This window comes from Lepidothrix coronata, unplaced genomic scaffold (genome assembly GCF_001604755.1).
Source record: "Lepidothrix coronata isolate B3197 unplaced genomic scaffold, Lepidothrix_coronata-1.0 Scaffold82, whole genome shotgun sequence".
NCBI classification, from domain to species: domain Eukaryota; kingdom Metazoa; phylum Chordata; class Aves; order Passeriformes; family Pipridae; genus Lepidothrix; species Lepidothrix coronata.
Genome location: NW_016690262.1, coordinates 2,808,671 through 2,835,006, shown reverse-complemented (window position 1 = coordinate 2,835,006; position 26,336 = coordinate 2,808,671). Strand labels below are relative to the sequence as shown.

Sequence of the window (26,336 nt, the reverse complement as noted above, 5' to 3'; positions counted from 1 at the left end):
AAATGAGGTAACTATTAATGAAGGTCAATATCTGTTCTCCCAATCTGATCAAAGTTGAAATGATGCCTCTTAACAACAGGTTTTATACCTTTTATATCTAACAAATTCTGTAGTTTCCCTTATCCATGATGCTTAGTAAGAAGAAATTTAAATATGCTCAAAAAGAACTATTCAAAAAATGTCTTAGTTGCCTTTCTCATATCGTGCTGCCTAAAACAAAAAACCCAAGCAAACAAATAAAAGCTGGAAAAAAAATACATCCAAACTAGTTTTGTAATAATCTGACTGTGGATTGTTTTATCTGTGTATTATACACTTAGATAATGCAGAGCACATAAAAATACATCACAACCTGCTAGACAATTATACTTATGCTGCATCTGTTTCTTTAAAACACAAAGCACACAATGACAAAAATGCTTCAAGATCATGGGAATGTATGACTAGGTAAACATTGTAGTCCTTTCAGGCAGTTTTCCTTTGGTTCACAGCAGAAAATGCAACATCTCAGAGAGGTGACTTCACAAGACTCTCCTAATTTATAACAGTGCCAAATGAGCTGCACCTTGGCTGGAAGTGATCTATTGCTTAAATTCCTTGTGTCACTAAGCAGTATTAAACCATCAAATCAGTCTCAGATTACGAGACTCCCTAAGAGGGAGGAGCCTGGAAGTAAAGACAGACTCATAAATGGTGAAAATGCATGTACTGCTACAGGCATTATTGATGCTATGAAGGAAAACCCTTATCCTTGCAGGATTTTGAAACCATGCATGCATCCCTCTTCTCACACTGGGACAATGGGATGCTGTGGGTGTTACGTAGTAAACCAGCAACAGCAATTTTATGCCTTCAGCTCTTTAAATTGAGTTTCAATCTGTTGTTTTCAATTAACTATGTACTACTAACCAAAAATCTTATATTTTTGGACTCTTAACATCATTAGCTATTCTGTAAAAGCAGTACTGGTGTGGTGCCTAAACCAGAACTGTATTTGACTTGCATTTTTGGTAGTAATCTTTTTGGAAACACACTGTTATTTTCAGGATTTCTTATGAAAGAATTAAAGAGGATATGAAACAGATAAGTGACAGAGGGTATGTTCATCTCAGAGAAGACAGAAAGTCAGTGTTTGGGATATACAGCTACAAGCTACAATATTATTGACAACGGGAATTACAGAGATGAGAGAAAAACTAACAGAAAATAAAAAAAAAATAGAAACTCCCTTTCTGGGAGTGGAAAATTGAATTCTTTAAAATGGAATACATGAATGAAGCAGCAGGCAAGTGAGGCTGCCAAAGGATGGTGGATGCAACAGCCTGGTAAACAGGGCTGTGAGTCCTCAAATTCTGTCGGGCTTTATGAGCACTATTTGAAACTAACAGCTTTGGGAACCGGGTCCTGCATTTATTTTGTAGGAGAGATTTGGCTCTGCAGGAAACTATCTGGAAAGGTGGGACAAAAACATCAAAAAGCCATCAACACTCTCTCTTGGCTACACCGCCAGGGATGCTGCCAGATTGTATGGAGGTTTATCTTCCAGAGGTGGGGGAACAGGGGAGGGACTGAAGTCCTCCCTCAAATGAACAAGTTGGAGAGCTTCACTTTTTTCCAGGGAGCTGGTTTAAAAGGTACATTCCTCCAAGGCAAAAGAGTAATTCTGTACAATGGCCTGGAGCTACTGGGAAGGGCAATGGAACCAGCAGGTGCTTTGTGTTCTGAAAAAATTTGTACAGAGACTCAGATCTTCAAGGTAGAGAAAAATCAAGACAGCAATAACAACCAGAAAAAGACACTATGAATTAGACAAGCATAGTTCTCAAAAGCCTGCACAGTCTGGAAAAAGTCCAGGAAGATTATGTGGCTCACTAATAATCCTGCAGGAAGACAGTACAAGTTTAAATTCTGTTAATGAAAAGCAGGCAATACAATCTGCATGCAAATTTTTGCTTTTATATAATCAAATCCATTTATGAGGTAGCAGGTCTACCTTAGACCTAACCCCAGATGAGGTTAGTTTTTTGAGGATATTTTCTTGGCAGGAATCCCCTAAATTAATTACCTAACTTCTTGTTTGAGTTTCTCTGTAGAAATCCTAGAAATACTAGACCTGTGGGTGGATGGATGGCATGCTGCCTGCCATTTAGGAAGAGAGCTTTCACTTCAAATTAACAAATTAAAATCATCCTGATCTAAAAGATAAACACGTATTCACACACAGTGACACAAAACAAAGCTTTGCACAGGATTTTAACCAGCAGTATTCACCATGAGGAGTTACACACATCTCCTGCAGGATCATAGGTCTTCAGATTCAAAAGATTCACACCCCATCCATGCAAAAAAAAACCCCCAAACCCAAAAAAGAGAAGAAGCAGAGACCTAAATCCAAGGTATTTCAAAATCAGGCTGTAAAATCTGCAACATTTGGGACTATGCCTATAGTTTAGGCATTAAGACTACTTTATCAGGATTAGATTGATGCAAATCGTCTCATTGGTCTTTGCTTTCAACAATGAGAGTAACAGCACAATAATGTTCATGTTTATGATACCACATTTCTATAAAATTAGAATGCAGGGCCTATTTTAATGAAACCATGTTATTCATATCATTATGATGTGGCTCATTGCTTGTATTTGCATCTGCAGATTTCTCAGTAGTTCACCATACCTCAATACATTTTCAGAATAAGAGTAGAGGGAATGACTGAAACGGATTAAAATTCCCACTATTTCTGTACAAATACAGAAGATATTGTCCTCTACTTGAAATATTAAGAAACTTATTATTTTAATAACTTAAAAGAGCTGTTTATTTGATCATTACTCTGTTTCACTCCCCTTGTAGTTTCTACTGTGGCATTAGGCCTGCAATCACTACTGACTTCAGCAGGGCTGTGTACAGGTACAGAACGTTTAACTTTATGGAACAAGTTATGGGTCTGAGGTCTAAATCTAAAAGCTGCACAGTAAAGCCGTGCTAATATTACTGTCTTAGAATCTTTCACCTATCAAAGCTTTCCAAAGCCATTTGGATATTGTGTTATTTTGTACTCACAATCAGGAGGCATTTTTTCCGTAAATAACTTGTAATATTCTTTGAGGAGTTCTAAGTTTTCCTGGTTAATGTTTTCCTGCAAGGTGGTATCTCCAAACCTATGAAAATGCACAATAAATTATGAGAAAAAAACCAAAACAAAACCACAAACCAAACCAAAGATAAATTACCCTTCAGAGTTATTTCTTTGCATAAAGAAGTAACTTTGATTTTTTTTTAATTATTTGTTTTTTTCAGTGTTGAATGTACTAGATTTTGTGAGACATACAGTTGTTAAGCTCTTGTGTGCTTTGGAACTAATATTTAGGAACGATGTCATTACTCGTGGATAATTCTTCCAAAAATTTATGAAAGGAGTAATCCATTTACAAACATGCTCTAGTGCACATATTCTTTTTGCCTTCAAAAATCCTGAATAAATGAAGAGGCACTTTGAGGGCATTTCAAATGGCACCACAGGCAGAGAACACCAACTCCTACATCTCTTACTGCCGCTGTTGCTTAGATATATTAATTTCTACCAGAGCTGGACCATATAGAAGTGATACAAGATGGAAGAGATGTAAGTGTCAGATAGAAAACCTTCTGAAGAACTAATTTATGCTCTGATCTGAGAATGCAATAAACAGTCAAACTGATTAGTCCTCTGGGCCCTTTCTTCCCCACACTGCTCCTAGGCTGTTCGTTATCTTGGTTTCTTGTATCTGAAACTAATGAGAGAACCATTTCTCCTCCAAGCAGTAATTTCACCATTAAACTCCACAGTGTTATGACCCACAGCACAGCTGATTTAAGCTTGCAGCAGCACAGACCTCAGCAGTCACTCCAGAATGCTGCAGCTGCCTCAGGAGCATGTTCTGGGGTTACCTGCAGCAGTCAAGTTTGCTGGGAAAGCATCACCCAAATCCTCATTATCCTGCACCTCAAAAAAACCCCAGGATGCCATTAAGCTCATCCATGAACCAACTACAGCTATGTAAACAAATATCTTTCTCTCTAAGAACAAGATTTCTACAGCAATCAAATTTCACATAGGCTAAAGACCAAAAAATAAATCTCATGGTATCTCTGCTACAGGAGACATGAATGTAAAGACAGGAATGTCCCTTAGGCAGTTAAGGTCAAGTTTTTGCAACCTATCTTTAGAATAGCCTTGAAATGGGGAAAAGGAAATGGAGTACAGGAAGAGGCATGGACAGGTAAGTGAGAAATTCAGAGAAAGAAAAGGGAACACAAATTAGAAGATACCAAATATACTGCTACATCAAGCACAAGGGAAACAAATATTTAAATGGGCCAAAGAGGGAGAGAAAAAAGATCTGTGTGCTTTCTGCAGCCAGTGCTGCAGTGCCACATGAGAATGTTTCTCTTACATCAGATATATTCTCAAGTGTACTTTATTGAAAAAAAGGGGATGTTTTCAACTAATAAAGTAAAATTTGCTAGAAAATAACCACAGAAATGTATTTCTATTTTCTCGTTTTTATCCCACAAAAAACTCTGTCTTTTTTACGAAAAAGCATATGAGGTGTTTCCAATCTCAAAGACAAATGTGCAACATTAGGAGTTAAGTAATATTTTTAATTAAGTCAAAAGCAGATGGTAAATGCATGCAGGAAAGCTGTTTCTGCATTGAATAATCCAACTTGATTTGCCTGATAGATATTAATACACATCAATATTTATAGATCTGCAGATAGTGGTTTTTTTCATTCATGGCTTTCTTTGTGCACGATGTAAAATCACCACAGTGAACATTCTTCCTGCCACTTCACCTGAAACCTTTGCACACCAACTCCTGTACAAGCCTCCAGATAACCAGGCTGTTTCTAAATCTTGTCCAGTCTTTCTTCAGGACATTTGCTACACACAATCCTTCCTGCCTATCCCACCCATGTAAGCTCTCATGAACTTGCTTCTTCATTACTGCATAATCCTTTTTCTCTGCTTTTGGAAAAATTACTGTGTCCTAGTCACAATTGTCATGACTGATTTTGCTGCTTTCATACATTATCACTCTGGGCATGTCTCTCCTCTCAGCACTTTTTTTTAATGGCATCCAGAATAAGCTATTTTCATTTTCAAGAATCTTCTAAGTTCTCTAACCAACTATTCAACTCTTTCAGCAGTAAAATGCCAGTTTTTACTGCCTTTTGATTCACTTTGTCCTCATTTCAATTTTCTACCTAAATTTTCTCACACATCACTCAGCTTCAAGAAGTCTCCCATAAACATAAACACCCACAAAGCTATCTCCTGGCATTCCTTAGTAGTCTGCCTTAGAAAACTGATTTTCCTTGGCTGCCTACAAAGAAAAGAAGGTGAAACTTCTGTTGTGCTTAACTTCTTGTCTATTGTTCAGGTCAAGGGCTTTTCACTGTCTCCCTCTATTTCCCCAGATATGCTTTTGCTTTTGAGCTTGTAGTGAATGCAACCTGAAGATATGTATTATGTCTTTTGGATGTTCTGTTAATAAAACCAGTTTAAAAAAAAAAAGCTCAAAAAAAAAGTAGCTTGTCTCTGTTGACATCTACCTTGTAGTTTTAGCATTGCACAAACGTGGTAATTTAACGTGACCGACTGATATTCTTCTCTTAGAAGAGAAAATTAATAGGTTGGTGAAACCTTGGCTTTTATCATACTAATTAATTAGTTTCCAGCAATCCTTTCAGAGGAGTAATAGCAACATATCAGCCCTCATGTTTCTACAAACATACTACTAATGCATTCCCTATTACTACCACCCCTCAACCCTGGAAAAAAGCCCTAAAGAGCTGAGAAAAATTATCTCTATCTAGCTTATAACTTGTTCAGCATCTTCAACCCCACCTATAAGAATTCTGAATTGTCAAACTCTTTTTTGAGAATTTCAGGGTACTGTATACAAAAAAAATTCTACATCTGTAAAACAGAATTCAATTTTCTATCCGTATCCATAAGAAACTTGGCATTGACTCTGTGAAATGAAACCCTTCCTACAGTCATATCTTCACTTGGACTCTCATTGTTCTGCACTGCTTCATAACTTGTGTTTATTTCCTTTAATACCTATTAAAATACACACTGAGTAAATGTGAGAAGGTCCAAGAGCAAATAACAAAAAAGGATTTCTTTCTAATCCTGAGAGATATCCTGTACTAGTATGGAGTACTTGGACAGAAAATGAAACATGACTTTTTCTTACCTCTCTGCAAGTGTTTGCTGTTCATTGATTCCAACATTAAAGAGTACTGGATACATGCGAAGAAGCTTTCCTTCTTTAATCTCTTGTGGCAGCAACTCAAACATCTTTGCTGGAAGCTGGACCTCTATAATGTAATGTTCACTAGGAAAAATAAAAAGAAGAATAAGGATGGGAATATTGACTGGTTTGCTTAAAATAATCTTCCTAAATGATAGAGAACACGTAGACTTATAAATCAGTTCCTCCCTTTTTCCTTTAACTGAACTATAAAATGGGATAATTCAGCTTGCTTGTTTTAGAGCATAACCAAGCTATTTAAAAAAGGCAGGTATATATAACTATATACTCTTGATACTGACTTTACTGAAGTGAAAACAGGACTAATAATGAAAGCAGCAAAAAAAGTCCTCTGCTACCAAAATATCAATGAGAACACCTCAACCCTTAAAATGCATCTTTCTGAGAGTTACAAAAACAACTTTCTTCCAAAGCATCCTGTATCCACTGTAAAAGTAATATTCACAAAAACCCAAAGCAAAATTTCTATTTTCTTCAGTGGCTGGATTTTCTCCCTGGGGATTGAAAGCATCACCAATAACAAAATTGACTCTGTGAAGCTAATAATTGAAGGCTCATTACCCAAACATGAATCCTATTTTAGGAGAAGGGATATGATATATAGCAGTTCTGGTTTTATGTTTGTGCTTGGTCTGACTTTATGAAAAATGTGCTACTCCAGCTGCCAGACCAAATTCTGATCACGGGGAAGCCTCAAGCTGAACTTCTCCTGTCTTTGGGGACTGATGCCTGACTCCACAACAGAAACAAGGGCATACTGTTAAACTTAGTTTTTATTAGCTTTCTTTTCGTTATTAGAGCAATCAGACTAATCAACAAAGAACAGGCTAGAAACAAATCCATTTGTCATTTTAATCACAGGGCTCACTGATAACAAAGACCGAAATTTTCTCTCCTGCAGAGCACATTTGGCATACCACACCACCAAGGAGTGTCACAGCAAAAGAAGGGAAGAAAGATCCATATCCTACCTGGAGAAACCAGGCCAAGGAAATCGCACAACTTTTGTATGCAAATTTAAAATGGATAGCTGCTTGCACCTACTAAAATAACCTATCATGAAATCCCTACAACTCTTATTTTAATCAATTACATGCTTGCTAAAGAATTAAAATACCATCTGGATTACCCACATGGAGAATCTGGGGGAGAAAAGACAGAAAACCTTGAAGAAAAAGGTCAGTTTCTGCAGTAGCTCCAACATCCTTGGCAGGTTTGAGGGATGAGTGGCACTAGCTCAAGTGTTTGGATAAACAGGTTCCACTTGGAAGAGTTAATGGTCATGTTTAAACTCTATCCTGCTCATGGATCTAGTGCAGACCTGGGACTTCAGTGTTACTGCATTCAACTAGGGCAACAGCATACCCTTCTGTACAGGCTACAACTAGTACGTAATCTTTGAGCAAATCCCACGTGGTCCCTACCGAGAGGGAGTATCAGTTCTGAATGGAGGATACATGTCTCAGGGAGGGGGAAGGAAAAACAAAACAGTTCTACTGCCCAGATAAGTCTTTTTTGTTTGTGTTTTGTTTAATTAATTCACCCATGTGAAAGAAGCAGGAAAAAGGACAGTAGGTAATACGGTTCCAATGATGTCTGTGTTCATTCTCAGCCTGTATGTGAGCACTCCTGGCTGCTGTCAAGTGCTACTAGAGCATTCTTCTGTGATGAAGTGCTTTGATGAGGCTGAGAAGAAATGTTGGTTTAGTGTAATTCAAAGTGCATACACTACTGAACCAAAATGCCACCAAATCACTGCATTGCTACATTGCACTACCCACAAAATCACTACAAATCTCGGTGTGTGAAAGAACACTGAGAAATGCTGACCTTTAGGCACAATAAATTAGCATCAGTACAATTTGAGAGCTTCCCTTTGTCCTGTTTTTTTTTTTTTCTCAAAGCTCTTTTTCAAGTCTCAGAGATAATCCTTGGTAATTTTAAAAAAATCTGTTACCAACTGCATAATGAAAACAACTCATTTCTGATCATGTAAGGAAAAGGCTATCAAGCTGTGACAGAGCTGTCTAGAAACTCCAGGAATGCTACTGAAGTCAGGTAGAGAAAATAAAAAAGAATTCAAAGTATTGAAATCTGGAGGACTTGTTTGACATTAGTTTACCAAAGATCTTACAGGTCTATGATTCTAATTAAACAAGAAACATTTATATAGCTGTAAATTTTATTGTCATGTGCTTTCTTTCTTTTACAGCTAGATTCAGTGCAGAGCTATCAGGTGATTTTGGGATGAGATGAACAACATTTTCCAACGAGAAGGAAAACTCAGTACATAATTTGGGACATTTCATGATTTTTCTGGAAAAGAGAGTGGAGAAATTAAGCATGTTTTAAGAGAGTAAATAATAAATCATCATCTCTTTCAGAACAAATTGTATAAATTTAGGCCTTAAATATTTAAATGTATATGATTTACCTAAACAGGACTGCTTAAGAATATCCCTCTCTAATTTTAACTTATTCTCTAATATTTGTTATTATCACATATGGAGATAGACAAACACTTGCAGACCTGTCAGAAGGTTTCTAAAAATTTTCATGTTGCTCAGACCCCCATCCAACCTGGCCTTGAGCATTTCCAGGGATGGGGCATCAACAACTTCTCTGGGCAACCTGTGCCAGTGCCTCATCACTCTCACAGTAAAGAATTTCTTCCTAACATCTAATCTAAACCCACCCTCTTTCAGCTTAAATCTATTGTCCCTTGTCCTATCACTACACTGGATATTAGGAAAAGGTTCTTCAGCCAGAGAGGGTTGGATACTCCCTAGGGAAGTAGTCACAGCACCAAGTCTGACAAGGTTGAAGAAGTGTTTGGACAACGCTCTCAAAGACACGGGTGTGATTCCTGGGGATGTCCTGTGCAGGGCCAGGAGCTGGACTCAATGATCCTTGCAAGTCCCTTCCAACTCAGAATATTCTGTCATTATGTGATTCTGTACAGAATTTTCAAAAAGTGCATATTTTTGCCTATAATAAAACAGTGTGAGTTCCTGAACAGAACTTGACCCAGATGGCTGGGGTCAGCCACCCACACCCGCAGGTGAGCACACTGCTAGTCAGTGCCATGCACTCTGGATTGATTTTTTTTGTGCACACAGAATCTCAGGTTTAAGCACTTCCCTAGAAAAAACAATTTTAACTGAATACCCTGACTCTTCAAGATAAGAATTTGTAGCTTGATTTTCTTTCTTAGTCTCATTTTATTGAGCCACACCATATAACAACCAAAATGACCTAAAAATTGTGGGGTTCTTAAACATTAATTAGAAAATATCTAGGTTTTTCACTGTCTTCTCTTTTTACAGTTGACTTCCAATGCTGTCTGATGGGAGCAGTCTCATCACAGCTCTAAGAGTGATGGGGCTCCTCCACGTAAGCCTTAAAGATTTTATTTTTTTTTTCTGATACCAATTCCAGTGAATATCTGCCAGTAAGTACAGTACAGCAATCACAGGTTGTAACTCTTCTTCCCAAAGACTGACTACTTCACCAATCCAGAATGCCTGAGGCATCTTAAAGCTCAGGTGTCTTTCAAACCCATGACCTCCTGGTGTGACAATTCAGTGCTCTGCCGTAGTGGCAGCAAGCCAGAAAATGTAGCTGCTGGATTTTTCAAGATTTTTGACTGCTGTGATTTACAAAGGATGTATTTCTTCTGTTTTATCTGCACACCATAATTATTCTTAATTATTCCCAATGTGTCGCCTATCATACTCCAGCCTTCCTGCTATTTATTTCAATCCTTTCTCGGAAGGCCCATAGGATGAGAGTGATTCATCCAGAATAATTAAGTAAATCAGCGGTGAAAGCCCCCTTCAGAAGAAACATATATTTTCTAAAAGTTGCTGCTTTTAGCTGAATTTAATTTACAGTCATCTTAAGAATAATGATACTATTAAGGAAGTGATTTCTGCAAAAGTAAAAACATTTGGAGCTTCAGACTAGAATAATAATGAAGATGAAAAATCCGTCCCAATCTTGTTAACCCTCCAATAGCCACAATTAATGAAGTATTTCAGTTTATATCCTGATATTCAGCAGCGCTTATGTGAGATTCATAAAGTATTAGTGGCTTTGTGCAAGGATTTCTAAGGTTGTGTATGTCCTGTGTGATTACAGCAGCTAAGACAGGCTTCATTTTACAAAAGTGACCACTAAGCTTTGGCATCTGAGTTTTTTGGTTTCCATCTTAAAACAATCAAGGTCTAACTCTTTGAATTGCAATTTCATTTGTCACACTGAAATACAAGTTCTGGACACTTAAAAATCAAAGTTCCTCAGTTAGAGGCAACTTTTGTAAATAATGACCTTGTCACTTGTCTTTGATTCAGTATCTATGTATGAAAAATGCACCAGCAACTCTGCACAACCCAGACACTGTTCTGATTAATTTGTATAAGTAACTGGCACTTTTAAGCTTTTCATCAGCTTTAAAAATCCCTTCTACCTCATTACCTCTCCATTCACTTTCTGAAAAGTAGAACTACCACACTTTCATATAATAGAATTCAGCAACAAGAAAACTATAACCTGGGTTTCATGAGATTAAAACTGGAGCTTTGTTCCTTGGGCTCCAGGAAACAAAGTTCTTACCGCCTGCCAGTTATAATAGGCAAAAAATCTTCTGATTTGGCTTCAATGACTTTAAACATTACTTTCTGCAAATCTGAAATGCCCACAGCCATGTCTTCCAGCATCCCTGCTTCTTCACCTACATGGAAAGATTAAAGAGGTTATTAGCAGAGTTGACAGATCAGCCACTGTATAGGTTATAGTAGAGCAATATGAGGATTATATTTTCCAGTCTGTGCATCTAAAAATCACAGCCCTAAATCCACATTAAAGTACCCTACATATAAACAGCCTGATTTTTAGAACTGCTGACAATTCTGTGGCCTAAATGAGGAGTATTAAGCACCTCTGAAAATCAGCCTGTTCTATATGTGCATAGAATAACATCAGAAAAGCCATTTTTGGCCATTCTGAAAGTGTTTTTAAAGACTGTCCTGCTAACGGAGGACAAAGGTTTTGAGAATAACAACAACGATCATCATGGGAAAGGGATCATGACAGCAATCTCCAAGTGAGAAACCAAAATTGCCTGTGCATTGAAGAGCTCCACAAATGCTAAATCCATCTACTTTGGTCAACATCTCTGTTATGGGGAACCATTCCTATATATCTAATTCAAAGTATTTTTAAATATAAGGCAGTTTCTCCCTCCAAATGTCCTTTTTAGTACCTATCAAATAATGGCATTTGTAACAAACTAGGAATCAAACAGTTTTCAAGCTATCTTCACTGGTGTGGTCAGGGCAGAGGCTCACAGAGGCAGTAACTGTTTAAATCTGCTGCCTGGATTAGCTTTATAAACCTGGTACTTTGGGTCAGGTCAAATGCCTATACAAACGAAGAGAGTTTTTATTAATCCAAGAAGTTCCACTAGCTGCACTGAGGAAGGAGTATTAATTCTGTATTAATGACAGTGTAGTTCAGCATTCTGCATGGAACAATTAGCAGCTAGTGTTCTCAGAGGAACTGAGAATAAAACAGATGAGTAATTTTTGATGCAGAATTGACAAGACAGTATCAATGACTTCAGCTGTGCTATTATATGGAAGTCTACTGTCTCCAAAGGATAATATTTGTTGACTAAACAAGTCAATTTACTGGGAACAGAACACAGGTTAAAATAAGAACTTCCTGAGTAAACTTCTGGTCTGGATGCATAAGGAACTTTGTCCAAGACCAATACTTACTGTATGTACTAAGGAGTCCTTCATATTGCACAAGCAATCCAACAGTATGAAGCTGTTGTAAAAATCCTTGATCATGTAAACCTGTGTGCAATTTGATTATAAACCCACAGACCAATCCAGCGAGCTATAAAGACAATTAAAAAACGTGAAATTAAGGGATGTACTGTTACAAGACAGTTAAAATGACACTTGCTATCATTATAAAAAACAGACGTAATATTTAGGTATTTGAGGAAACAGCATAGATATTTCTGTTTAGTGACTACATACATGATTTCATAATAATATTTTATGATGCATTTTTTTGTGTGTATAAAGCAGTGAAATATTCCCTTAATTTATATTAGTTAAGCTTCATTTGTTTTGTGGGGTTGTGTGTTATTTACACTGACATAAGTGAGACCAGAATCTCTGTTGCCAGGCTATAAATACACTCTGTGAATTATGATGGATAATCCAGAGGTCCCTTCCAACTCTAACAATTCTGCGATTCCGAATAGCAGCAAGGAATACTCAAGGCTAGACTTGAGAAGTATATAATCTAGGAAGTGTAGAAACAGCTTTATGGATCCTTCTTTGTGCAAAAGGGAGAAAAAGCAACTTTTTCCAGTTCATCGCAGAGCTGCTTCTGTGATTCAGTGATACAACTACTATGGAATTCCATTTACTATTCATTTCCCTATCACAGCCCTAGAAAATAGATGAAAGAGTTGTGTTAAATTGGAAAAAGAAATAAAAAAAAAAACAACAAAAAAAGGAAACCACGGACATTGGAATGAACGATATGCTTAATTATAACAACAATAGGAAATAAGTGACACGAGACAACCTACTGCTTGACTAAAGACGATGTCTCTCCTTAGGGTCAGCATCAAACACTGTGGCAAACCACAGGCAAGTTCCTGGAGCAGAACAAAGGCCATCGATTGCTTCGCCCTGGTCACCACCTCTCCCATGCAGTCCTTCAGCGTAATCACCAGCGGATAAAGTTGTTCATACCAGTCACCTGGAACAAGGCACATCATCCGTTCCAAAATGGAAAACTCGCAGCGAAAAATCCTTTTCCGCATGGAAAGAGGGCTGCAGTGGCTTTGTAGATCATCCTACACTTTAAAACGACCCTGCAGCTCTATTCTAACCTTTATGGTGCAATAAATGCCACCGGAGAACAGGTTTAGAGGTAGGATTAAATCCCTGGCCGGAATCCAACTACATCCTGAAACAATAAACTTTCAAACAGTCCTAACATCTCTGTGAAACTTGTATTTCAGTGCCATAAACAGATCATACAGGGAGACGTGAAAATTCATTTAGCACAGTGGAGATGAAGATCTCCCATTCTTTCCAGGACTGACAACTGGCTACATAAGAAATGAATAGCATCAAAACCCAATAAGTGGGGAGAGGAATCTATATTTAAGAAAAAGTGGGTGCTGGAAGGCGAAAAAGAATAACTAATAGGTAAAAGGAAGGATATAACCTGCTTAATGAACAGGTTGGAAAAATAATAACCTTCAGGTCACATTCTTTTTTCTTTTTAGCTTCTCTCTATATTGTTCTCTTTAAATATTTAGAGATATTGAACTAATTTTTTTAGATACTTTGAGCAGAGAGATTTAAAACCATTTTGAAACATGTTTTGCTCTTAAAATACATGCTAGGAATATCATAAAAAACAAACTAGTGAAATGTTTGAAAAATGGGACTCCTTAATACATTACAAATGAAACAAAGTGATAACTAGGAATGAAGGAAAATCAGAACAGCTTACACAAATTTGCCCAATTATCCAAGCTGTTCCCAAATTTTACAGAATTTCATAAAATCAGACCTGCATTGTAGTTACATTTGGCTTTGCCTACTCCCTAAGCTGAGTAAATAATAAAACCAACCAACCAACCAAATCAACCTCCTTCAGAATCTTACATCTCAGTTTAATTGATATGGTTTAAAACAAAAAAGAAATCAACACTCCAGAAGAATCTATATAAAAATTGTGAATGTAATTGTCTTTATACAGTCCATCACTGGCTCGTATTTTCTGTAGATTAGTGTAATTAAGAATCAATGATAATTAAAATCTGTTCCATTTAAACTGTAATTAGATACAAGATAGCAGTCTGTTGTTTCAGGTAACATTCTGAGTCAGGCCAATGAAAGACTCATTAGGTCTGAGGTTCTTTAGGCAGGAAGACATAGCTGCCTGTTGCAATGTCAATTTGGCTAATCTCCAGAAAAATATGTAAATGAATAAAACTGTAGCCAAGAAGACCGGAGAGAACTTTGAAAACCAGAAGAAATAGCAAATATAAGGTGCAGGAAAGAGGAACAAGGGTAGAGCAGTCACAGAGAACAACCTGAGTTCCTTTGCAAATAATGTCTCTGTGGTCAGACAACATGTGTTTTAACACAGTCATACATATTTAAGCATGAGTAATACAGACTGAAGAACCATTCCCTGGAAAACAGCAGCTATCAAGTGAGAGCCATCACGAACAAAACAGACCATAAGCCATCCCCAGGTTACATACTTGAGCAAAAAGACGTGATTTTATACATGCCATTGACTAATGGAGTGCTGACACACCACATGCCAAGGTCTGGTGTACACATTTTAAAGAGACTGCTGAAAAAATGGAGAGCTTGCAGAGGAGAGCTACCAAGATTTAGAGTTTAATCTCCTTAAGCCGATGAAAAAGGCTGAGCAGCAACTTGATTTCCCTTCTTCAGGAGGAGAAAATAAAAGTACTAACAGGGGTCTTTATTTCAGGGAATAAAAGCAAAAGGACAACCAAAGGCCAGAGGCTGCTGCAAGACACAGCTGAATTTAGAAACAAGGGAGGCAACAAGGTGTGACATACTGGAAGACAGACTAGACAGACCAGGCAATCCTAACTCTCCTTTCAAGTCTTAAACTACAGTCATTTATTAAATTAACCAATAAATATATGCAAATGAAAGCAACTGCAGCAAAATAAGATCAAAAGTTGTAATGCATACTGAACCAATGAGCAGGGCTGTATGAGATAAGAATAGAGTTTGTTGTCTGCTTCTGACTTGAGCAAATAATGAAAAAGATCACACTTGGCCACTTTAAAGCTGACTTGAAGGTACAGCGAACAGACATATGTTCCACTTTCATAGGAAAGCAGAGCTGGATACAGACACAGCCACGGATCTTGCAAGTGCTCTGACAGCCAGGGCAAGAGAAAAAGCTGAGAAAGAACTAACCACACTTTGTAAACCTGCCATTACAATTCCAGGTTATATGGATAGAACTAAAGAGCTTTTCTGACTCTCTTTTTCATGAAAGAAGAGCATGTAGTGATAGGACAAGGGGGAAAGGATTCAAACCAAAAGGTAGTAGGTTTGTCTAGACACTAGGAAAAAATTCTTTACTATGAGGGTGGTGAGGAACTTGCACAGGTTGCTCGTGGAAGTTGTGGATGCCCCATCCCTGGAAGTATTCAAGGCCAGGCTGGACAGGGCTCTGAGCAAACTGGTCTAGTGAAAGTTGTCCCTGCCCATGGCAGGTGGGTTGGAACTAAATGATCTTTAAGGACCCTTCCAACACAAACCACTCGGAGATTCTGTGAACAGAGGGGATCACATCCTGGCCACAAGTCACATAACACTTAGATCTGTTTCTACTGAGCTGCCACTTAACCAATCCGTCTGCACTGTGCATTTCTGCTTCTTTAGGAACGTAACTTTGTACGTGTCCTTACTGAACTGCATCCTAATATTTCAGCGCTCCATTTCATCAAGATCCATTCTAATCCTGCTCCCATGGTGCTTAAAGCCTCTCCCAGCCTTAAGCATCTGCAAATTTTATAAGCATCATCCATATTTCATAAGCCAAGTCAGTAATGAAAATATTGAATAATACTGGACCCAGAACAAATGTAAGTGGATTCTCCTTCATGCAGCCTTCCAGGTTGGCAGTAAACAACTGATAACTACCTTCTATTATGATTTTACAAATTATTTTGCAAATACCTTGTGGTAGCTTCAAGATAATTTTCTCACAACGTTTTTTTTTTGAGGGGAGACTACGTGTCTGGAATACTAACTTACTAACACAAGTAATTTTTGTCTGTAATAGTTACATTAAAAAAGAATTCGAAGATTTGAAATTCTCCAGGCTGTTTTTTCATCAGAGGACATTCCAACTAAATTTATTAAAAATAAATCCTGCTGAGTATTTGATGTCCTAAAGAATACAGAGCTTTACTTACATATGTATTTGGCTTTTTAGAAAACAATAAAAATTTTTGGTTTGTAGAAAACCTTACCTCTAGTGACTGAGGAAAGATAAATAGTCATGGAATATTAATAGAGTTGTACATATCAAAAGGAATGGAGATAACCCTTGCAGGTTTTCCATAACAATCCTTGTTCACACTGAAAATTCTTAATCCCAGTTAATAAGGATGTCCAGTCCCCAGAAGGTGGAGCTAGTTGGCAAATCTGAGACGGATTGCATTGTTTCTTGAAATAAAAGAATGTTTATGAATAGACAAGAATATTCTCCTGTTCATCCTTTTATTTTAAATCAAAATAAGAGGTGTATCAACAGACTGAGGTCTCAGAAAAGAAAACTCTAGGAATAAAACAAGTATGGGTGCTTAATTTCTGGTCTGTTAAAATCACCATGTACCACTTGCTATGCATGGTATCCTGTTGCAAACACTCCAGCAAGAATACAAATCAGGTCATTCATTAACAATGCACAAAGTTCAAAAAATCCAACAGAAATACCTACTTATAAGCAAATACTGCAGCTTATAAGTTGTTCCTTGAAACTGAGAAGCACTGTGAAACTGAAGTTTATAAAACAAACAGAAAAACTACACTATATTTTGAAGCTTATCAGTGCATTCAGTAGATTTTAGAAAATACAAGGGATAAATATGGAATATTAATACAATTCATAAAGAGATATTATTTGTAAAGGGAGCTTTAAAATCCTGGTCTAAATTCAGATTTAGATTTTCCTGATCTAACCTGCCACAACACTGCTGATATGTGAGGATGCTGCTTGGTTCTGAGCTACTGTTCACATGCAGGAGTAAAGGAGTTCTGCTACAGAGACTGATGATACCTTTGCACAATCAGTTCAGACACTGAACAGTACAAATCATTGTTTCTGTGTTTAACACATTCACTGACTCACATGCATATTGACATTTCAGCTGTCAAATCTCTTTTAAATTAAAATAGCAAGATTTGCTTCCACAAAACAGCGGAAAATTCTCTGAAGAAGGATGAAGAATTAAGTGAATGAGTAAACATCTCAAAAAAGGCATTAGGAGCAAGAATAGAAGCAACAAGGAGACTCCAGGATGATTGTTAGGTCGCTAAAATGACAAGGGCAGTCTGGAATATTTAGCATCCAAACAAAAGAGTCAAAGCCTACCGATGAAGCAAGGAAACTCAATTCAAAAATTGTGCTAGTCAGCCACTGGAAAGGAAACTAAAGGTATAAACACCAAACACTAAAAAGGAAGGACGAAATTAAAAAAAAACGGTACCACTACTATGCAGTTAGTGTGAGATTAAAACAAAAGAGTATGTTCAGCAAAGCATTGAGCAAATATTCTACATCACTGCTAAGACAGTTGTGGCAGTTCAGTCTGTGACAGGATTTGCCCTTTGGTTGCTGGAAAATGCCCTTCAGTCCCATGTTCCCTTAATCAACATGCCTGCGCAGGCAAATGACCTGCTTAGCACTCAGCTAGTCAGATCTGCATGCTCATATTCAAGTCTCAATATGTCAAACTGCACGTTAAATTTGATAAAGTTTGGCAGAAAAGCAAGCTCCTGCTCTTTTCAAAGTCAGGCCCACTGAAGTGCTTCTTAAAACATGCTGGTAACCAAAAAGGAAAAGCTCTAATGCTTTGGAATAGCACTCCTATCTCCTTTTGCCCTGGCAACAGAGAAAAGAGCTAATTCTATCACTTCTGTCTGTGCCACCTAAAATCAATGGATGGCTTCAAGTCACCTCAAAACTTAAATCATATGAAGTTAAAAACTAAACATGAAATTAAAAGCAGAAAAAGGCATGATGTTGTACTTTTAAAGGAATGGAGGGCACTACAGACAAATGGTAATGAACGTAACAGCAGCTACCCATGAGATAACTTTTCACTAATCACTTATTATACAAATAATCCAAGATAGAATTGAAATAATAGAGGTAAAAAAACATAAATGAGTTGTCTTGATATCACAAATTGAACATTAGACAAACTCTGTTTTAAGGAAAAAAGCAGGCAAATCAAACCAACCAACTGAGAACAGCAATAAATGTTTCAAAAACAGCTAGTGGAAACAGAATGAAACAATTAACCCAGAATCTGATTTACTCACCTAGGACAGGAATGGTCTTTTCATTTTTTTTTTAGGTTTTTTTTCTTAAGGGAGGTTTAAAAACTGTCTTGGAAGAGTTCATGTATTCAACTTTGCACCACAAAAAGGTCAGCCTCCTATTTCTTCATCTTGCAACTCAGCCCTTGGAGCTCAGTTTAACTTTAGCATGAGGGTCAAGCTCTTTGAGAAAGGATGTGGTTTTATGCTCATAAAGCTGCAGCAGTTCTCAAAGGAACACCAAAAACCTGAATAAGTCTTCCAGGTATTCCTGCACTTAATATAATAGCAACCTTACTTTGGCACGGTTTGGGTGTCCAGAAGAACAATTTTGAATGCTGGGGGATTTATTATTCCATTGTAATCATCCCAGATTTTCTACATTGTCACATGGATTAATAGTGAAAATTGGAACCATCCAACCATACCTATAAAAGTGTCTCAGCAGGTTTAGTCACAATGAAAACAGAAGAAGGTTAAGGCAACAAAAGACAAAGCTAAAGAAATTATACTTAAAACATAGGAGTAACCTTGCTCTATGAATTTTGTGCAACTAAATATTCTGGTATTTTGTTTTAGTTTGTTGATTCAGTTAAATAATCTTATTTTCCCTTACAAATTTTTAAGCTTCTGTCTATAGCCAAATAACCTGAGAAAGTACAGCTGAAGGGGTTGTCTTGTATGCTGGGCTACATACAGCTCAGTTAAGGATCCTATCAAAAAGAAAAGGATGGTACAAAGTGAGATGGAAAAGGAAAAAAATGGCAAAAGTAAAATTGATGCAAAGATAAGCTTAAAAGAACAGGAAAGAAAAACATGAGGAAAAGGAAGGGAAGAGAAAGCTTTCCAGAAGTGTTTGTTCAAATGAATGTTTGCTACTCAAGCAAAGACCATGGGAAAATTTTTCATCTTCCTGACTAAATGATAACTTACAGTAAAAGCTCTTTCGAAGATGCAAAAAAACCCAGAACATGGTTTTATTTCACATTTCTACCAGCATTGCATTCGGAGGGATGAACTGAAAGGAAGCAGTGCCCATCCCAAGAGCACTGAAATTCAGAGAGGTTAAATCCAGACTTATATAGTCCCCAACAGGTATCAAATAATTCAAGAAAAATTAACTCACAGGTGCCTGCAGGAACGTGGTTATGAACAGATGTTTTCTTTAACTCCAGCTAGGAAATACAGCACCATTTACCAGTGCTCTTTGCTATCTATGCTGAAGGTTATCACTGGACAATTCACCTGCCCAGCAACAGAGCTTATGATTCCATAATTCACTGAAGGCAAAATCCAGGTGCAATCACGCTGCCAACTCAAATAGTTTGAGATAGGGGTGGATCCTGTGTGTAGCAAATTAGGGAGTTCTCCCACAGAGCTGACAGAGGAATAGTGGGTGATGGCTCTGACAGTGTGGTACAAGGAGCAGATGGAAACAACAGCCTCTTCCAGCAGCACAGATAAATATGGGGATTGTCAGGGGCTGCGTAAACGTAAGAGCCAACTGCTGTGTTTCACTGGCACCTCTGATGCTGCAGGACAGGCTTTCTCATTCCAACTCTCATAGAAAATGAAAAGGCAAAAATAAAAAGAATTTAATGCTGTCACATATTTCTCCAAGGCAAACCAGTCTAGAGTTAAAAAAAAAAACAACAAAAAGAACCCCTCTCCTTTAAAATCTTTCTACTCTTTCTGATTTATCCTGCAGAGAAATCACAATCCTGCAACTGATGAAACCATAGCAGGTTACCTTGGTAACTGTAACTCAAATTCAGTTTTAAGAATACACTCAAAGGTCAGACTGCATGAAAAGTTAAGGCTAAGGAAGGTGTAATTCCTGTTGAAAGGTAAGTGCAGGAAAAAAGTGCCACCAATATTTCTCATTGCAAAGATTCCAAACAATAAATATAAACACATTTGGAAAAAAGATCACACGATGTCAACACTGAGACTGCAAACATAAGCCTGCCTTAGGAAGCTCTGAATATATGTTATAACAAAATCTGCAGTTATAGGAATATGCTATTGCAGCAAAAATGTCATAACATTTTCTATCATCTAAAATGTGTGCATTCTTTGAAATCTTTTTCATTGCCAGATGCTACAAAAAACCCTGTATTAAACCATTCAGGTTCACTAAATAGGTAAAAAATTTCATCCTATATTTTAAGTCATACTTTTCAATGTTTTGGTCAAAACCCCGTGTATTCTTTTTTCTTACAAACGACAGTACAAATTTACTTAGGATCAACTCCAGCACTGAGGTAGTTTCAGACTCAAAGATGTAATTGAGCCCATACATTTGCAGTGTTAAAGAAATACATTATTCTCAAATTATGGTATAATAGCAAGATGTGGCAAGCTTTTCATTTATGTCATGTTTGTGAGTTGTAAGTAGCATAAAATTCTGTCATTTTAAAAACTTATCTACGGGTGTACACACAGTGTGATTTTATATCTAGGCTAATGTTATGAATTCATACAATCAGGCTTCAAATGTAAAATGGAGCAGAATTAAGGCCAAATTTATAACTCTAAACTTGGAATCTCAGCCTCTATGTAGGTGCTTCATAGAGGTGCAGCCTCAGGGCTTCATGTTAAATTTCATGAAGGATGCAGAGAAAAACAAACATATAAATCCACACTCTCACAGAGAAGGCAAGCATGAAAAATTCTGGGCAATGGTTTTGAAAATCATTAGGCAACCAACTCTGACACACACCTGGATAGTCCTTCAGAAAGCTCCATCTTTAAAGTTAGTCCTATAAAAGAAAGCAATTTTAAAACGCCTCCATTTCTACATGACCTCGAAAGTCCTGTAAGCTGTCAAAGGTATTCCACAATTCTCTTGTGAAAACACCATTGGGAAATGATGTCTTCTCCTCCAAAAGCAGAACACAAAACCAGAGCAGTCTGTCCCACAAATCTCCTGCAGTTCTCAGGTGATGGGGTGTTGCAGAACTTTCAGGACAGCTCAACAAAAGCACTGACTCTGCTCTTACAGAAGGGCCCTTGTACTTGTTCAAGAGAAATAGAGAGGGCCTTGAAATGAGGGGAAGAAGAGAAGAATTTATTCCAGCACCATAGCATCTTGATATTCTCTTTGTCCTTGGCCCACCAGATCCAGAAGTCAACTTCTCAGCTGGATGAGACCAATCTATAATTTTCTAACCATTAAAATTATCATTATTGCTTAGCAAGAGGTACCTTTCATTCTATTTGATTACTGCTTATTATACTACTTAAAATGAAGTAACATTTTTTTATTATTATTATTTTTTTGGTTTGTGACCTAAAAGCTTAACCAATATTTCATTTGACTGTGTAGGTCATGAGTCTGAATCAAAGCTAAGAACACACTTTTTTTGTAACTAGAATGAAAGACATAAATGGACTGGTGAAATCCATTTCATGGCTTACATGGAATAACAGAAGACATGCTCAGGGGACTGAAGAGAGTGAAGGAAAATCTGTAAACACTCATGGTGCTAAACATGTCAGAAAGCATCACAAAATATTTATCCTAATTCATACCTTTTTCCAGACTGAGGAGGGAGGTCTGAACTTTTGTTCCACAACTATGAAATACAGATAAGAACCACGACGTGTATATCTGCATATGCACTCACAAAGTAATTTGGGGGAAAGTTTGGGTGAAAATGTACTCCTACTACTTTACCTGCAAAACATTTATCATACACATACTGGACTTCTGTTAACAATAGCAGAAAAGCTTGTTAGTACCAGTGGGAAGAGAAAGGAGTTAGGTACAAGAACAAATATTCAATTTTGCTCTTTTAGCCTGAATCAGTATGCTTGGGCTCACTTTCTAAAGGTTCTTTCCTCTTGAAAACTACACCTACCTAACTGTTAAATATTTGTACCGTCTCCTCTGAGAAAGGTATGAAAAATGTGGAAAGCTGTGTTGATGCTTTACCCCTGCAAGCCTTCACTGGAGAGCAAAGACAGCATCATACATCTCTCCAACACTACAGAGATACATGCCCAGTAGACAGAAACTTAGAGAAGCAAACAGATAAGGAATACTCTGCTCTCTGAAGTATTCACACAAAAAAAAGTCCAACACACTTGGCACTGACTAAAAAGCAATACTACAACCAAAATCTGTTGCACAAAACTCAACAGGGCTACATAAATGTTATGTAAAAATGATTTTAATTATTATGTAAGAAAGAAATCACAAATCAGTACTAATATCTTTAAAATCCTTTGTAAAAAATGATGTCATTAAATTCAGGGGGGAACATGTAAAAGCAGATATAGGATAAAATGCATAATAATAATAATAATAATAATAATAATAATAATAATAATAATAATAATAATAATAATAATAATAATAATAATAATGAAAAGCCCACATTATACAAAGCTCCATAAATAAAAGTAGTTGAGTTAGGGTTTTTTTAATTTGGGTTTTTTAACCGAAGAGTGACACAAGGGTTGGTTCTGATTTTCTTATATTTGGACTACCACCACTACTACTAAGGAGCTGTTGCAACACACTTGCACATCAGAAAGTCTCATCAGATTTATTAAGCAGATCTAACCTATGCTTTGAAAAACAAACAGGAATAAGCCATAGGAGAAGATTTGGCGACAAGGAACCACTGTGGACAAAATTTTCTTCGCGTCATCTCATGGAATCACTCTACCTAGTTTTCAGTATTGACACAGACTGACAAGTGTATTCAGGTAAAAATGAATTTTTTCAAATCAGGAAACAAAAATCAATATATCACCTCAGAGAAGCGGAAGTGTTTTCAGGAGAATGACACTGACACAGAATGTTCACCCTTCCTTACAAGTTTCCTATGGGGTAAGACACACTCCATTTTTTTTCTCCTCAAAATAGTACATTCAAGTGAAATCTAAATTAAATTAAATTACATCAGCCTTCAAAATAAAACATTGTAGTTTCAAAAGTTCTGCACTATAGCACAAAAGACTGGGCACGATAAGCAATCTGAGCACACAATGAAGCTGTACTTTGATAAATGCCTTTCTACAAGAGTGCAAAACCTTGCTATTGGCACTCACATCAAAGATACTATGGAGTCTTCTCTAGATCATTTTTCTGTAACTTTTGCCATTTTTATTTACTCTAGTCAATGATTTGAAAAAAAAAAAAAAGGGGGAGGGCATTGCTTACCACCTGTATGCAACACCTTGCAGTCTGCTGCTGACGGGTCATTTTGATCCTCTTTAATGCTGCTGATGTTGTCTTTTTCAAGCAGTCTGTCCACCATGGCAATAACACAGTTTAAACTCTTTGCCACATTGGCCCACACCCTGTCCTGAAAAGAGCAGAATTATCACTGCACGTTACTGAAGAAGAAAAACGAAGAGACAATAGTAACCTGTTAACACAAAGTGGAGACAGAGATGAGCCAATTAGTAGAAATATTAGGTGCCAGCATATTACCCTTTCTCTCAATCTTCAGCCTATTACCAAGTTAAGCCTTTTTCATAAAGATTTTTCTTGCAGTGTACATGAGCTGAAACTGTTTGGGTTCTCAGACACTGGAGAACATGTGCTTCAACCTTTACATGAAAATACACGCAAAGTTTCAGGTCTAATCCCAAGGAACTGAGCAGTTTGTCCATCTGAACTACCCTATATTTTATCATATCAGTTACTCTGTTGAAGCAAATGCAAAATTCAAAGACTGGAATGAGAAACTTGCTGTCAAGGTATGTTTATTAGGTAACACAATTTCAGTCTCATTCCTCACCTCTCACACAAACTGCAACCATCACACTTAACTGAGTTTATAATAAATATGAGAATTACAGAAGTAATAGAGAGATAGAAGAAACTCTGTATGAACAGAGAAAAAAAGAGATAATGTGGAGTGAAAGAAAGGCATGTTGTGGAACAGAGATACAGGAAGGGTCTCTCAGGTGCTGGATGCTGCAAAAATCAAATCTCTTGCTCCTACTTCTGTGGCGCTGAATAAGAAGGAAAAAAACCAAGCCATACAAGAAATGAGGCTTTACCCAAGACTAGCAATCAGACTAAAACCAAACCATAACAAACCCACAAAAAACTCCCATCTACATGTTTTAATTCTGAGTCATTCTGAATATAATGGTGAGCAACCAGAGTTTGCTTGAGGCTTAGAAATGGGAAGATAATATCACTACTTTGCTTTCCACTTTACAATGCCAGGAGCATTATATATATATATATGTCAGATCTTGAGGTGCAAAAATGGAGTTGCAATAGACAACAAGAGAGAGGATTAAATAAAACTGAAAACTTAAAAATACCATAATTCCATATAAACTGCATTTAATCCACAATTATTTCAATTTTTTTTTTAAAGTACTGTATGTACAACGCAACACGTGGAAATATCTGCACCTGTACACATGAAACAAACCATGAATATCTGATATTCACATGCTAAGATACAATTTAAAGTCAAAAGACAGAGGGCAGGTATATATTCCTTCAAAAGTACCTCAAGTATTTCTGAAAGACATTTAGAATATGGGTGAAATAACTGATTTCCACTACCCATGACTATTATTTTGGGGAGAAGGATTCTATGAAGAGCAATGAAATACTGCAAACAGTAAAAACTCTGGGCCCAAATATCAGCAAGTTTTACCAGAGAACAGCAGGGAACTTCAGGGCTTCCAGCTGAAGTTTCAGCTTGAGTTGCTGAGGTATATGAACTCAAGTTGCTCAGCGTGGCTGCAGCAATGTAATTTCCCTTTCCTCTGTCTGCTGGGGGAGCTTAATCCCAACACAAAGAACATTAAGCTCTTAATGAGCATCTGGAGTTATTGCACAAACAACACAAATATGAGCCCTTGCTTCATTTTGAAAAGAACACTTTTCTCCTTTCAAACCAACTATTAACCCAGCATTGAGATGATGTCTATACAATATTCACACAAACATTCCCTGAGGGTTTAGAAGCAAAATTCATAAACATCTGTTGACAGAAAGCTCACTCTTATTATCATATATCTGGCTTTTTTACATATGGGTAAGTGAGAGGGAGCAAGGGCCTGTCCCACAGCTCTTTTTCTCTCCATAGGAGGTTCCTGGGATTAGAAGCTATCATTATGGGCAGATACAAAAAGTAGATGTTTCTATCATTCACTGAGATGTTATTCTGTCTGCACAAAGGCAGCCACATTTTTCTAAGAGGGCTGCTCAAGTTCTGCAGTTTGGTAAGAACAATTCTCAAGCAAAAATGCAGTTTCCAATCAATGAAAATCAAGCGGATTTCTCTGATTCTCCATGAGAAGCAATTAATCCATTTCACATTCTTTGTCATCTCTTACTATTTCCAGAATGTTTTCCTGTAGCCTAGCACACTTTCCACTCATCTTTCACCTCCTTAAGCGGTCTATTTTCACTTTGCCTAAGAACTACCTCACAAGTGATCACTTTGCAGCATGTGCCAGGTCAAAGGACAAAACACAGCCAGATACAGCCTCTTAAGTAAGCATTCTTAGAAATTCTCTGTGTGAAGGATTAGAAGAAAATAGGTCTTATTTCTTGATACAACTGAAGTACTAAGACTCTAGTTTCCTAAGCAGGATGCTTCTCCCCTGATACCAGGGTTACCAATAGCTGCTGGAGAGCTAACTGGATAGTAAGTTTAATGCTGGGGTGTGAAAGAATGAGAGAAATAAGGTCTCTGGCTCCCTCTCTTTACTGTTTCTTTAAGCTCTAGGCAATGACAGGAAAGGTGGAAATCTGTAACAGGGCTTGACCCTCTTGAGACAAGGCAATGGCACGCTGACATGTTCTACTTCCAAACTTTAGAAGCCATTTGGGATGGTTAAGGAGTCCTGGCACACGTGGTTTTGGTGTTGCT

The 26,336-nt window shown here is 37.3% G+C and overlaps 1 protein-coding gene across 11 annotated transcripts in view; it reads right to left on the bottom strand.

Annotated features, from left to right (window-relative positions):
• Positions 1 to 26,336, bottom strand: part of INPP4B (inositol polyphosphate-4-phosphatase type II B) — a 373,198-nt gene that overhangs the window by 41,781 nt on the left and 305,081 nt on the right. For all 11 annotated transcript variants that reach the window (XM_017820365.1, XM_017820368.1, XM_017820366.1 and 8 more), the window contains 6 exons: positions 23,648 to 23,792; positions 12,939 to 13,111; positions 12,106 to 12,229; positions 10,940 to 11,057; positions 6,248 to 6,388; positions 3,064 to 3,161 (listed from right to left, as the gene is read on the bottom strand). In XM_017820365.1, coding sequence (XP_017675854.1) covers positions 3,064 to 3,161; positions 6,248 to 6,388; positions 10,940 to 11,057; positions 12,106 to 12,229; positions 12,939 to 13,111; positions 23,648 to 23,792 — 799 coding nt within the window. The remainder of the gene's footprint in view (positions 1 to 3,063; positions 3,162 to 6,247; positions 6,389 to 10,939; positions 11,058 to 12,105; positions 12,230 to 12,938; positions 13,112 to 23,647; positions 23,793 to 26,336) is intronic.